The sequence below is a fragment of the Cyprinodon tularosa genome, unplaced genomic scaffold (assembly GCF_016077235.1).
Source record: "Cyprinodon tularosa strain WSP-4 unplaced genomic scaffold, ASM1607723v1 ctg520, whole genome shotgun sequence".
Classification (NCBI taxonomy): domain Eukaryota; kingdom Metazoa; phylum Chordata; class Actinopteri; order Cyprinodontiformes; family Cyprinodontidae; genus Cyprinodon; species Cyprinodon tularosa.
Window position 1 is genome coordinate 593,947 of NW_024039253.1, and position 14,274 is coordinate 608,220.

Here is a 14,274-nt window from a genome sequence, read left to right on the forward strand (position 1 = left end):
CCTGCGTCAGATGATTAAACGCGCCTGACGCACTGCTTCAGCTGCTCAGACGCGCTGCGCCTGCTGCTCAAAACGCTCCGCGGGACCTTTTGCTGCGCCTTGACGCGCGTCAACCATTGACTTTGCATGTAAACTCGTGCTTCTGTCGCGCCAGCTGCGTCCAGTGTGAACGCAGCATTAGTCATTCGTTGCGTTCGCCTGTCTGCTAAGCTCAAAACAACCGCGCCTGGCTTGACGGAGAAACCAGGAGAACAGCTGTGCATATTTACGACAGTGCACTTTTACTTTCGCCCTCTGGGGGGAGCCTCGCTGGAAAATCAACACCGGTTGCATAGTGTACCTTTAAGTGTCCCGCATGCGCAGTAGAGGACGCAATGACGTCACAAGCCAAGGTGAATCTTGTTTACGGGAGTAAACATGGATTTAGTGCTGGAGCGCATCTAGCGATCTTTCCCAACCTTAAAACCTCAATCTTTTTAAGATGGTTAAACATAAATACTGCTCTCCGCATAATCGTCCACCATGGTGTTTGTTTTTCTTGCCGCTTCTTTGTAGCAAGAAGCAGAATAGTGACCTTTGTCGGTTACTAATGCCGTTTAGGTCGGATGAATGCGACCTGGCCGTTCACACACAGGTTGCATTTGAAAAGATCAGATTCGTATTGGATTCAGGACCACATAGCCAAGTGGCCTGGGTCGCATTGGAAAAAATCAGATCTGTGTTGTTCAGACAGCCTAAAAAGATCAGATCCAGGTCACATGTGGGCAAAAAAAAAAAACGCATTTGGGTCACTTCAGGCTGTGGTGTGAGCGTAAACTAATAGTGTTCTGATTGCCTGATCCTGACCCATTTCTGACCCGTCCATCAAAGACTTTGATGAAGATCTGCCTCTTGACCCTGTGGATTATCTAGTGATGGTGAGATGAAGCCTCATGAGGCATTGAACCGTTTGGCCAAATTGCTTCAACAATACCCACAGTTCATGAGGCTTCGTGTGAACATGTCCCCACCTACTGGTGGAGTGCAGATCTACAGTTTGTAATAAAATCTGTGATTTTTTTGCAATTGTTTTTCTTGTGTTTTCCTTTGACATTGTTAGGGATTGGTGTGTATGATAAAATCTTTTGTAAGTTTTTTTTAAGTGTAAAATGTCTTAGAAGCGAACAATCATTTAAGGTAAACAGTTTTTCCTCTATTTTAATGAAATAAGGTCAAACAGACAGTGAAAGTGCAAATTGGGCAATGATGAGCAAAATGAAAGTCATTTTTATTCAAACATGATAGTTTTTGCACGTTTTTTGGTTTTAATCGGGTTGGAAGTTATATGTTCAACCAATCTTTTGGCTAAACGAGCTAATCGAATTTGGCAGTGTTTTTACTCAATCTATATTTTTACCAATACATTAGTCACATTAGCCAAAATACTAAAGCATAATCTCAACTTTCAAAAGTTTAAGTTGGTTCTTGAACCATCGACCTCAGAAGTGAAAGACAATGTCTTACTGCAGACATCACCAACATCGGCCATTGGTAACCTTTACAAACAGACAGCAATATTACTTAACACTACTGTGTCCAATGGCTTGTTCAGATTTTGATCATTACATTATTTGATAACCCTAACTAAAATAGTTTTAACCAACTAGATTGGTTGTTTTTCCAACCAATCTATTCTTAGAATATATCCAAACTCTATCCAACTGACAGTAACTCTCCTACAAACTCCCAAATCTTGACTCAGTAGTGAGGCTGTTAAAATGCCTGTCGAAGTTCTTGCATCAGATAGTCAAGCTACATTATTAAGTATCAAATCGGGCAAGTCTTGTAAATTAGATTTATTATTAGATATATATCACCTATTAGTTCAGCTTCATAATAAGAAATGTTTTGTTCAATTTGTCAGGATTCCTGCTCATATAGGGATTGAAGGAAATGAAGAAGTAAATATATTAGCTAAACAGGCCTTAAAATCAGATATTATTAACTTAAGTATTCTTTTAAGCAAAACTGAGCGTAAATCTATAATTCAGAATAAAATCTGTAAGGTTTGGTAGGAACAATGGAATAATAATGACACTGGTAGAGATTTTTTTATAAAATTCAAAATGCTGTGGGGGGTAATAGTTGTACAAATGAAAGGAGGAAAGAAGAGGTAGTCATATTGGACTTAATATTTCTCTTTTCAAAAAAGGGAAGCGTGAAACAGAGACTTGTAATTACTGTAATCAGATGGAAACAGTGGAACGTGTATTATTAGAATGTAATAAGTATTCACAGGAACGTCAGCACTTAAAGTCAACACTAAATAGAGAAAAATATGATTTTCAATAATAAACCTTTTAGAAAGTAAATCTAATTCTGATAGAAATCAGTTGACTTTATTCTTTATTATTGTATTATTACTGTATTATTTAATCGAATTTAAAATTAGAATATAAGTGTGTGTACGCATGTGCATATACACATACTAATTTATATGTGAGTATGTATGGATGTTGATTGATAGATACTGTATTATGCAGATTTGTGCATACCATTGAGATATGTATTAATAACTTTCCTCTGAGGCTCCAAACCGTGCGTTACTGCTTTTAAGCATAAACTCAAACAATACATTGACACCATACAATTATCAGAAAATAAGAAAGCAATCAAAACTCGAGAAGCCTTTGTCCTTTTTAATCTTCTTATTTAGACAGCTGTTTCCCCCTAGCGTTAACTTTCATATATAGATGTACTATTTTATTTTATTTTTTTGTCTTTCTTCCTTACTGTTTCTTGTTTTGCACAAAACGAGGACTTGACTGTTTACTTGACTGGTAAACATCTAAATTTACACCTGTTGAAAACGTTTGTAAAAAATGGTTGTTAAGAATACCTATAGTGCAATATGGTTGCTCTGTAATGTTATTTGCAGAAACAAATAAAATTGTTTTGAAAATAAATAAAATAAAATAAAAAATTTTCTTTCCTCTGACATCATTGATAACCACACTCCAGTCTGGTATGTGGCGGTAAATGTACCTTAAGTTGGTTACCATCCGCCAATAAAAAACACAAGCAGAAGAAGAAGGGTTCCATTTCCTGTTTACCATTTCACAGCTAGCATCGGTAGGAGCAAAATCTACCATCTTTACAATCAATGAAATACTCCTGCAACCAATTTTTTCTTTAATCGGGTAAGAAGATAGATTGTTTATATCATTTGACTAATATATTTTAGAGCAGTTACACAAAGTTATTCATTACGATGGTTTGAATGACCGAGTAAACATATCCTTATTCTTTTCATCTCCGAAGTTATCTCTCAGGCGTCAATCTGTCATGACACTTTACTCAAACATAGCTTTATATTTTAATGGGATTATATTTGTTTCTGCTCAGATTGAAGAAAGAAGGACAAAGTCCATACAATGGCTGTTATATAACATCAAGTCTCTGAGTCAGAAGTCCATCATTTTTTGCCATAAAGCTTTAGTTTCGGTGATGTCCGTCAGCCACTTCTCGTTGAACCTGTTCCTCCCTGGAGTATGTATAACCCTGCAGGACTCCAGTATGAATCGAACCTTCACCGGTCGAGTTTCGGCCTCCACTTTCGATATTTCAGCCGCGAAGTAAACGCTGACTCTTTCCGAGATCGGTTTTCTGCTCGTCGGTGCCATGAAGATGACTTCGTAGAGGTAGATTGTAAAGTCATCCTCTTGTCCTGTGCGGAAAAACTCTATGCTGTAGATCCAACAGGACCGAATCTCCCAGGTCTTGATGTACGCCTCGATCTGCTGCTTTCCCACTTCGATATTAAAGTCTTTGCATGTGGCCCATTCAATGTTGTCCGACGTAAAAAGAGAAGCATTATCAACTTCCTCCTTGTTGTCGCGAAGTCTCTCCTCCTGTAAGGCCTTAATGAGTACGGAGAACTCTGCTTTTTCGTTAATTTCACATGAATTTCGCTCCATCTTGTTTTGGTTGTTAAGGCGGTTCATATGGTTACTAAAGCAAGGGAAAATCGAAGAGAGCCACCTAGTGGCCAAAGGCTGTTATTACAAAATTAAACCCTAATGTAGAATGACAAAGAATCCAATACAAAGTCCTCTGCTGGGTTATTTGTGTAAAACAATAAGATGTCTAAGGTTCCATACAATTAGATTTTTAATAACCTTAACCTAACTAATTGCATTATTGAACAGTTTACATACACTATTTTTTTTACTTAATTTTACATTGAGTTACTTTTCCATTTCAATGATGTTTATCATTGAGATGAACGTATATTTAAACATAATTTCTTAAATACAGCAGCTCAGTGGTGCAGTTTGCAGCACTGTTGACTTACAATAAAAAGGTCCTTGGTTCAATTCCTCTGGGGTATTTCTCCAATGAGTTTGCATGCTCTTCAGGTATTATTTTCAGGGTACCCTGGTTTTCTTCCACAAAAACAAAAGTGTTTAAAGCTACTTTCTGTTTTTGTTTCAGGAAGTGGAGACTGCAGGAAAGTTGTTACTTCCAAATAACAGTTCCTTTTGAAGATGGAACAAAAGCATCTCTACGCCATGCAAGATAACAGGATGCTTCTTCGTTCCAGACAAACGTTTTAGCCTTTCCTCTTTTCTTCAGTCTCTTCTTCACTAATGTTCCCAGCGGATCCTCAGACGCATGTCGCGGCTCAGGTCCACAATCGACAGTGTAACCAAGGCAGTGGGAGGCGCAGACCTCATCTCCAGGTTCTCCCGCTTCAAGCCTGGCGGCGCTGCAGCTGACGGCGCCCATGCTGAAAAAGCTCTGCCCAAAGTGGAAACCTTGACTTCTACTGACAGCGGTTCTGGAAGAATGAAGGAAAAGACGAGTGGCGAAAATGGAGCAGTGGAGGAAACCGATAAGCAGAAGGAACAAGTCAGAGAAAAGCCTTTTGTTGCAGCCAAAAAGTCGTCTTCTACTTTAGCTTCTGCCACAGACGCACCTGGAATTAACTCTTCTACAACCGTGGCAAAGCAAACCATGCAGCTGTTCCATCCAGCAGCTCTGTCCACAAACATGGATGAGACGTACAAGACTCTGTCCAACCATATCAACAGCTACTTTGGCCCAAACACACAAGGAGAAGATGGAGAGAACAGACAGCAGCAGCATGTTTCTAAGCCACTTCCTCAGGTCACCACCCAGAGAACAGCAGATCACATTCCAGTTTTGTCTCCAGTTTCAGAGAAAATTGCTCCTGAAAGCCCTCTGTCTTCGCCACTTTCACTAAAACCCAGTCCGTCAGCAGAGATCCCATCCTCTGTGATCCCAGCCACTGAAAACACAGCCCAATCTGTCCCTGATACGAGTACCACCCCTAAAAAAGGCTTCACCCACTACCTGTCCTACCCCGGGCCCAGCGTCCAGGCCTTCGTTGGAAGTTACATTGTTCCCCTGGTTCCAAGGCTTCGAGGTGACCAGAAAAAGCTGGCGGTGGAAAAAGAGAAGTCTTCAACAGACGGTTTGGCTGAACACGTGGTAGACAAAGGAGTGGAGAAGACAGATGGTGAAGAAGACAAAGCCGAGAAGGCAAAACAGCAGCTTCTAAGTCAAAGAGAAAAGGTGGGAACTTAATGTTAAAGCCTGTTATGTACCACGTAATCAATGAAGATATTCCAATTTTCTTTATTTAAGTAGGATTTAAATCTTTACTTCAATTGGGTCATACTAACAGATGAATAATAGTTCGATCTAATTCATCCCGTTTAGCTATCTTCCATGTTTAACAGTAGGAATAATATGCTGAGGGTGGCATTCAGTAACAGCATTATGATTCTTTAAATATGCAAAAGCTATTTAAAAACTTCAATATTAAAGAAAATAAAAATGAAAATGAAATAGCTGACTTTGTAAGTTCTTAATTTATTTTTCAGGAGTTATATTTTAAAGCTAAAGGGATATTGGAGGATTTTCTAGAATTTTTTCAAAGACCTGTCCTCTCCACTTAAAAAAAAAAAAAAAAAGCACATCCACAACCCTCTATCCGCTGCCGAATGCCTATTTAGCGCGTGCGAGAGCGTGCACGAGCCCATTTCTCCTCCTGCACGCTCTGTTTAATAGTTATTTGCATTGCTCATACAAGCTTACGTTCAAAAAGAAGATTTGCAATTTTTCCACTATGTCAGACTCACCACGTGAAAATGGGGACGAGCACGTAGTCAACATAGAATGATTGACAAGTAGGCGGCCCATTTATTTTGGTGATCCACCCTGAAAAAGAACATATTCTTCTATACCTTTAACTAGTAGTTTCAGCATAAACCTTTGGTCGTTTATTCTTATCTGTTTAAAACATTTTTTACTTTGTTGATAATGTTTCATTTAGATAATCGCCAGAGTGAGCGTAGACAACAGGACCAGAGCTCTGGTAAAGGGTCTGCAGAGGGTGTCTGACGTGGAACTCCTCACCACTCGAGTCGGGGAGCTCAGCTTTCACCTCCTGGAGTTTCCAGAGACCCGAGGAGTGGCAGTTCAGGTAAGGCTTCACTAAAACCTTTCTTTTTTTAATTTATTTCCTGCAGTTTGCTTTACAAACAGATGGCTGTTGGCGTTAAAGGCATTTTCCTCTTATGCTCTCTAATTGTTGTGTCTTTTAGGAGAACTTGCTGCCCTGTCTGCTGCGGCTCCGTCAGGCCAGGGATCTTCCCCTTCAGGCGGCTGTTAGAGAAGCTCTGGCGCTGGTTGGCTACACAGATCCAGTCAAAGGCAGAGGAATTAGGGTGCTAGCCATAGATGGAGGAGGCACAAGGTTAACAATTTCTTTTTACCCAGATTCTCACTTTCCTAACCATCTTCTTTCCAACACCTTTCTTAAAATCCAAACTGAAATAGTACCTACTAATTCTAAGCAATATACATGGAAAATTATTTAGAATAATATAATTTTTTTAATGCAGCTGCATAATAACACTGTGTAAAATTGAGAACAACCCAATTCTTACTTCAGTAAATTAGGAAAATGCTTTCATGGTTGATTTTGAATTCCTGGTGGTGCAGAACCTCTAAAGATAGCCTGGAATTCTTACATTTTAAAACTACAGGGTTTCTGCGGGTCATTAAAAATAATTAAAAGTCATTAAATTATTATTTTTCAAATTAAGGCCTTAATTGGCATTAAAATTCATTAAATGTGGTTATCATGGCATTTAAAATGCTTTATAAAAATAAAAAAAAAGTTTTGTCAGCTATATCAGATTTAACTGGTTCCACGTGTTTGCGTGGAACTGCTCCTGGTTGATCCTAAAGCCGTTTGTTCGAAAAAAAAGCTTGAAGCACAGAAAAAGATAGAGAATGGGAAAATGCAAATTTTAACATAAGTGGTGGAAAACGAGAAATTCGGGACATGGCTGCAGCCTGTCGATGGTAAAGATTATGAAGGATTTGGCCGTGTTTATATATATATATATATATATATATATAAATGTGTGTGTGAGAAAAATGGAGTCCTTATTGATGGCATTAAAATTATTTCTAAGAGCATTCAAACAGCATTAGAAAGTAAAATTAGAGTTCCTCCTTCCTGTATAAACCCTGAACTAACTGTAACTTGGTGATGATTTTAACATTTATGGTTATGGCTGTTGTGAAATAGTGTTAAAAGTACATAATTGTACAAAGGAAGTATTTGAAATTAATGACATTTAAATATAAAAAAAGGGCAGTGGCTTAAAAATAAAAAGCAACATCGTCTGAGCATTTAAATTTGTGGTAAATATGTAGCTCATTCACTGAAGGAAATGCAGCATTTTTGGTTTTTACTTAATCATATTTAGTTACTTTAACACAATAGTTTCATGTTAGGTGTTGTGTAACAATTGTGTTAAATTAACTAAATAAGTTAAGTAAAAGCCAAAAGCGGTTGCATTATTTTTTAAGTGTTCAATACACAAAATGAATCTTCTTCTATGGACATATTAGCCTCCTGTGCAATTCCTAGCTTGTAAAAGAAGAATAAGTGCCACCTTATTGGTAAAGAAGCATTTATTTATAAATATGACTGACGATGTATTCCTAATTGGATGTTGGCACAAAAAAACGCTTATTTCTTTGTAATAGTTGATAATTTTTATTAAAGGGCCAAACGGCTGTTGCTCTCCTATATTGGCTAAAATATATATTGTTTGTTCATCTTTTGAGACGTAAAGCCCCTGTCACACCTTGCAGATTTAGTGAGCGTATGCCTGACGTACGATAAATTTTGCAAAAACGCCGGCATATGTTGGATAAGTTACGGGGAAATTCTGTATAAGTTATGAACATGCTGAAACACGCTGGCACTCCATGACATACAGTAAGTCCCGAATTAATGGGCATTACCCTGCCATGTGTAATGCATAAGTTAGGCCGTCGTTGGACAGAAACTCTCGACTCATTATGAATACTCTAAGTATGCGCCCAAAATTGAAAAAATACATAGAAAGTTAAGCGTATGTCAGAGTTTTAGAAGATTCTGGGATGTCAGGCATATGCTGGCTATATCGGCAAGGCGATACAGGGCCCTAAGGTTTGCATTTGCGTTACAGAGGACTGCTGGCCCTGCAGACTCTTCATAAACTGGAAGAACTGACTGGAAAACGAATCCATCAGCTCTTCGACTACATCTGCGGAGTCAGTACAGGTAAGCTGCTCCCATTTATGCGACGCATCAATCCAACATCCAATCAAGAACGACCAGATGTTGTCATCCTGTGTGCTCTAACATTCTTATTGTTCTTATTGTTCTTTTTGGAAAAGGCGCCATTTTGGCCTTCATGCTGGGGATTTTCCAGATCCCCTTGGAAGAGTGCGAGGATATGTACAGGAAACTGGGTACAGACATCTTCAAACAGAACGTCATTGTTGGAACCATGAAGATGGGCTGGAGCCATGCTTTCTACGACAGCGAAATGTGGGAAGGCATCCTCAAGTTAGTCTTATGTTTTAGTTTCCTAACAGTTAATTGATTATTCTTAATTGGAGGGAAAGTTTATATACCTATTTCTTATTTGTGATTTTATTTTTCTTCTTTTAGAGAACGTATGGGTGAGGGACGTATGATTGAGAGTTCGAGGGACCCATGCTGCCCGAAAGTAAGTATTTTTTTTTCTATGGTTCTAATTTTTTCATTGATTTAGTATTTATAACTGATTGTCATCAACTGATATACGTCTATAATTCCTGTGATCTTAGTATGATAATTTTTCTTTTACTTTTTGTGTTTGTCCACAAGGTGGCAGCAGTGAGCACCATAGTCAACAGAGGGTTGCCACTGAAGGCCTACGTGTTCAGGAACTACAGACTCATGCCTGGTGTAAGGTCACACTACCTTGGAGACTGCAAACACAAGATGTGGCAGGCCATCCGGGCCTCGTCTGCCGCCCCCGGATACTTTCAGGAATTTGTTCTGGGAAAAGACCTTCATCAGGTACAGCACGGAGCTGGTAGACAGGTCGACAAGGTTTAGTCCAGCTCTAAGGAAATAATAAATGGCCCAAACCTTTGAAAAAATATGATTTTTATTTATTTTTATCTTTTTTTATACATAAAGATATTCTGGTTCTATTTTATAAAGATTAGCTAACTTTTATCTGGACTCAAACCTGCAACAACACCAAGTAGAAGATCAATGTTTAAAGGTACATCTGAAAAATATTCCTAATTATTTCAGGAAGTGAAAGTCCTATATTTTTTAATAAACATTTTTGGTCACAATTTCTTGTAATTTAAATGATAATGCTTTATAGATAATTGAAATTATAACGTAGTTTCCTTGCAAATTTGATAATTGGCAAACATAAAAGGGTGAAACTCAAGTCATCACGCCCTAAATGGAAAACTAGTTTACCTATTCCCCTAAATGATCTCATTGTCTGGATCAGTGGGTTACGCCATTATGGGAAAGACTGCTGACTGTACAGATGTCCAGAAGACAGTCATTGACTCCCTTTAAACCACATGCTAAAGAAGCATGTCGTTCAGAATGTTTTATCCAAGAACATTAATACAAAACGCGATAGGAAAGTATGCATTAGTGAAAGGGATAAACAGCTTTGACAAGCAGCATCCATTCACGAATGGATGAAACCACTTATCTAGAGACGTCAGATTTTCTAAGATATAGATTTATTTTATTAACTATACAAAATTTTAGGTTTCTTTCTGAAAAAAGAAAAAAAAAGAGATAAAAAACATTCAACCTTTGCAAGCATATTCCATGTAAACCAGGCCTTCTGTGTATTAGTCTTCTGCAGACAAATGTGAGTAATAAATGTCTTATTACTATGTAGTACCCAGAGCCCCATCCATCTTTTCTTGAACCTGCCTCCCTGCTTCTGCAGAAGAAAAACCTGCCCACAGCATGATGCTGCTACTACCATGTTTTAAGCAGTAGTATAGTCAGTATTGTGAGTGCCATTATCTTTTTTTTTTTTTTTATCGGAGGGTTTCACATGTTAGAATAAGATTCAACAAGTTAACTGTAGTTATTTTGGTAGTGCTTTAAAGGGAGAGTGAACAGGAATGCATTCACTTATAATCCCAATGAAGAAACAAAGTCTGTGGTTTTAACAAAATAATTAATTTTCGGGGTACCATGTATGTCTTTTCTTCCTTCCTAGTCAAAGTGTGTTTATGCCTTCAGGGAGCTGCCCAAGCCAAATGGTATCATTCTATGGAGTTTGATTATTAGGCCAGATATCTTTAGCTGCTCCTTTTAGAGAGCAATTAGGCTGCAGGCTTAGCTTCTTTTTTGATAACCTACTTAAGCTAAATTAGTTTGGTCCCCATCGCCTCTTTCGGCTGTTTCCTAAAGCAAATGCTGTTATAGCTGCGCCTCCTGATTATTTTCGGGTCGATAAATGATCCTAATCTCTTGTTTTTTTTTCCTTAAACATTTTCAGGAAGAACCCATACCCTGCACCTCATTCTTAGTATAACAACTTTTTATCTTGTTTCCTGTTTGCACATGGCTGCCGTTGCTCCCGGACGACAACTAGCATGAAAAGTCTGAGATGGATAAGTTGTGCTTGTGCTATTGTTCAGGTTAAGCTTACATTTACCTTTCAGCACCTAGCAGAGTTATTATTCAGGAGATTTACGGCACCGCAGGAAATCTAAACACCCAAAATACCCACATGGACACACTAAAAAAAACAAATGCAATGACTAATACAGCATCAGATACAGTAGTTGATAGAAGTCTTCTAAAAATGGCAGGTTTTGCTGTAAAAGTCAAAATTTTTCTTTACATAAAGAAAGGAAAAATAAAGGTTTAGCTGGGACGAAGCTGGCTGGGCTATTTGTCATCCTTATATCCATCTGTGTGTACATGTGTCTGTTTTTCCATTATCCAATCGTTTGTCACGAACACTGGATAAGTGTTTGTTATAGTGTTATTGTCACAGAGTGATTAACGATTAAAAATTGGATAAATGAGCCGACTATGGGTCTCATTGCACCACAGGATCACAGTGTTTTTAAGTTCCTGCAGACTGAGATCACGACCTAGTGTGTTAAAAGTCACAAACCTCCCCTACTTCACCTTTAAAGGCATGGAGGCTGTTTTTTTTTTCCTGCTGGGCAGAGGAAGATAAGTCCTCACAGCTGTAGTCTCTATCTGATTTCAATCAGAAGTGTGTCGGGTCTCTGGGAAATAAGTTCCTGGCATGAATTTGGGGAAAGACTTGGATAAGGCCAAAGTGCTAAATCTGTCCAGCCTTTTATTTGGAGTCCTCATTTTTGTTTCACTCCAAGCAGTCAAGCAGTCGCGGGGAAGAAATTCAATTTATGAGTCGAGTTGAATTCAGAGTAACACAGCTGTGTGATTAAGTCATTTCTGACAAGCTTTAGGGAGCTTGTTTACTTCTGGTTGAGCTGATTTTCGTCAGAGTTGCACATCTCCGACCCAAAGCAGTGTCTCGCTCCGTGACGGCGTGCCCGCTTCACCTCGTTTGTCCTCAGAAATCTGCCTCAACTGCTGTTTTTAAACCAAACATCCATTCTTCACTTTAATCTCTATTCTGCCTCTTAAGGACGGAGGACTTCTCATCAACAACCCAACCGCTTTGGCCATTCACGAGTGCAAGTGCCTGTGGCCCAATACACCCCTGCAGTGCGTGTTGTCTCTGGGAACGGGGCGGTATGAGACCGTGGGCAAGAACAGCACGAGCTACACCAGCTTGAAGACTAAGCTGGCTCACGTCATCAGCAGTGCCACAGATACGGAAGGTATAATCAGTATCTAACATCTTATATTGGAATCTATAGCCCCATATACCCTACCCTCTGTAAACCGATCAATGCAGAGCTTGGATCAGTTAACCAAGCTGAACTATGTTCCTTACGACCATTTACACACCACGCTAGCACGGTTCCTTGCCCCCTAGTGGCAATCTACAGTACTACTGCTCTCTAGAGGTAAACCAGCAACAGCGCGGCTCCCGTAACATTCAGAAAGTTATGTTTTGTTTTCATTGTGATATTTTGTTGTTGGTGGAGAATCAGGCGAAGAAGGCAGCCTTTGGTGAATTTACTTGACAGACGGCTTTTGGGAAGTGAATACGACAAACGATAGTCTAATCAGGGCTGACAGACGCAGGAAACAACGACAGACATTGAGGATCATGACACTGTTAAGCAGAATTGTCACTGGAAATCGTGTGGCACGGTTGGGAAGCTAGTATTTTTACGAAAGTTCTGAATGTCTGAAAGTTCCTGATTACGGAGACTGACTGTAAGGAGATAATGCAGTCTGCTTATGTTATCTGAGAACCATGCCAGAACTTACCCACGCCGAGCCCTACTGATGAACTAGTACCATGTTAGTGCGGGATTCAGTTGTGTCTGGCACGGTCCGGTTCAGTTTTGCGCACCTTTTACCCCAAAGATTTATAATGGTTACCGTGCTCGGACCGATCTCCGCACGGTTTTAAAAGGGTAGTGTAAATGGGGCTATGATCACTGCTGAAGGATGGGAGGTATTCCAGCTAAAGTATAGCTTCTCCCCAACCTGCTGCTGCACACTGCCTGTCAGGTGACTAAAAATGTTAATATGTTTAGCTTAGTGCTCTCTCAAATGAATCTAGTACAATAATGTTAACTTTGCGTTGGCTTAGAAAATACAAAAAAAAAAATTCTAGAATTAGTATAGGATTTAGTTCTATAGGTGAAAGGCTGTATCTAGAGTGGATTTTGGTATAGTTATACTATGAATGTCTCATTTCAGAGGTGCACACTATGCTGGACGCCCTCCTGCCGCCAGATACCTACTTCCGTTTCAACCCCTACATGAGCGAGGACGTGCCATTAAACGAAAGCCGCCAGGAGAAGCTGAACCTCCTCAAAGGGGAAGGGGAGCGCTACCTCGAGCGCAACGAGGCCAAACTTAAGAAGGCGGCCAGTGTGCTGGGCCAGGAGAAGGGCGCCATCCAGAGGCTGGCGGAGTGGGGCAAGCTGAAAGCCGACATGTACGAGGGAATTCCTTTCTTATCCAAACTGTGAGCAGTTTATAGGTAAAACATGCCTTTGTGGCACATTTTTGAGTGGAATTAAATAAATTCCTAGAAGTTTACATGGGATGATACCTAATATTAACCCAACACTAAAAGCTGTTTATTTATTGGTATTTTATCATTGTGACAGAAACAGTGTTAAATTGTTTTCTATGATTCTTTGTTGAAAAGAATAACGGATTATTTTATGTCTGGCTGATTTAAGGTTTTAAAAAGTGTTGATTTCTAAACAAAAAAAATTATCACTGCACATGAATTTGAACATGAAAAATGGGTGAGAAACATGTTCATAGCCCAATATATAGACGTAGAACGTCTATTTTTACAAGTGGACATTCGCTAAACCAATGCCTGAAAACAGAGATGCTCCAATCAGAAACTGAGAAATGGGATCTTTTTTCTTCCCCATCTGTAAAATGGATTAAAACTGTCTCAATATTTACATTCTAAAGACTGTCACAAGACCAGACAGCACATTTTGTTTACCTGAGAGTCCAATCAGGAAAGACTTTGTAATGGGAAGGTTGGACCTCAAAGAAAACTGCAAGTAGATATTTGCCAAGAAGAGCTAGATCAGTGAATCTCTACCTGAAAGTGATGTTTGCATGCTTCCTTGTTAACTTGAATACATTACGGTGTAATAAATATGTAATTGCACATTGGGAAATGAAACGTGACTGCCTATTATTAACACTGTACAACAGAAACAAGAAAACTTGTGCACTTTGTAGGTTTACCTTTTTTTTTAATCCTAGAGAGAACATTTATTCCT

The 14,274-nt window shown here is 39.1% G+C and overlaps 2 protein-coding genes across 3 annotated transcripts; one reads left to right on the forward strand and one right to left on the reverse strand.

The window, feature by feature from the left end:
• The first annotated feature begins 3,044 nt into the window (after positions 1 to 3,044).
• pnpla8 (patatin-like phospholipase domain containing 8) lies at positions 3,045 to 13,675 on the forward strand. Of its 2 annotated transcripts, none has more exons than XM_038303924.1 (10): positions 3,045 to 3,111; positions 4,474 to 5,577; positions 6,341 to 6,490; positions 6,612 to 6,763; positions 8,538 to 8,632; positions 8,749 to 8,920; positions 9,026 to 9,083; positions 9,224 to 9,418; positions 12,024 to 12,219; positions 13,217 to 13,675. In XM_038303924.1, exons 2-10 carry the CDS (start codon positions 4,654 to 4,656, stop codon positions 13,489 to 13,491), a joined length of 2,217 nt encoding a protein of 738 aa, XP_038159852.1. In that variant the 5' UTR covers positions 3,045 to 3,111; positions 4,474 to 4,653; the 3' UTR covers positions 13,492 to 13,675. The 2 variants fall into 2 exon arrangements, with proteins under 2 accessions (XP_038159852.1, XP_038159851.1); XM_038303923.1 differs by having other exon boundaries at positions 3,049 to 3,179.
• akap14 (A-kinase anchoring protein 14) lies at positions 3,319 to 4,010 on the reverse strand. The gene has a single exon (XM_038303925.1). The coding sequence runs from the start codon at positions 3,981 to 3,983 to the stop codon at positions 3,444 to 3,446; it is 540 nt and encodes a 179-aa protein (XP_038159853.1). The 5' UTR covers positions 3,984 to 4,010; the 3' UTR covers positions 3,319 to 3,443.
• Positions 13,676 to 14,274: the final 599 nt, after the last annotated feature.

Bases quoted from the DNA above. Each gene is read 5' to 3' on its own strand.
- pnpla8 (XM_038303924.1), top strand. From the start codon at position 4,654: ATGTCGCGGCTCAGGTCCACAATCGACAGTGTAACCAAGGCAGTGGGA. The intron at 9,419-12,023 runs GTACAGCACGGA...CTGCCTCTTAAG, and splicing joins TGGGAAAAGACCTTCATCAG to GACGGAGGACTTCTCATCAA. The intron at 12,220-13,216 runs GTATAATCAGTA...GTCTCATTTCAG, and splicing joins CAGTGCCACAGATACGGAAG to AGGTGCACACTATGCTGGAC.
- akap14 (XM_038303925.1), bottom strand. From the start codon at position 3,983: ATGAACCGCCTTAACAACCAAAACAAGATGGAGCGAAATTCATGTGAA.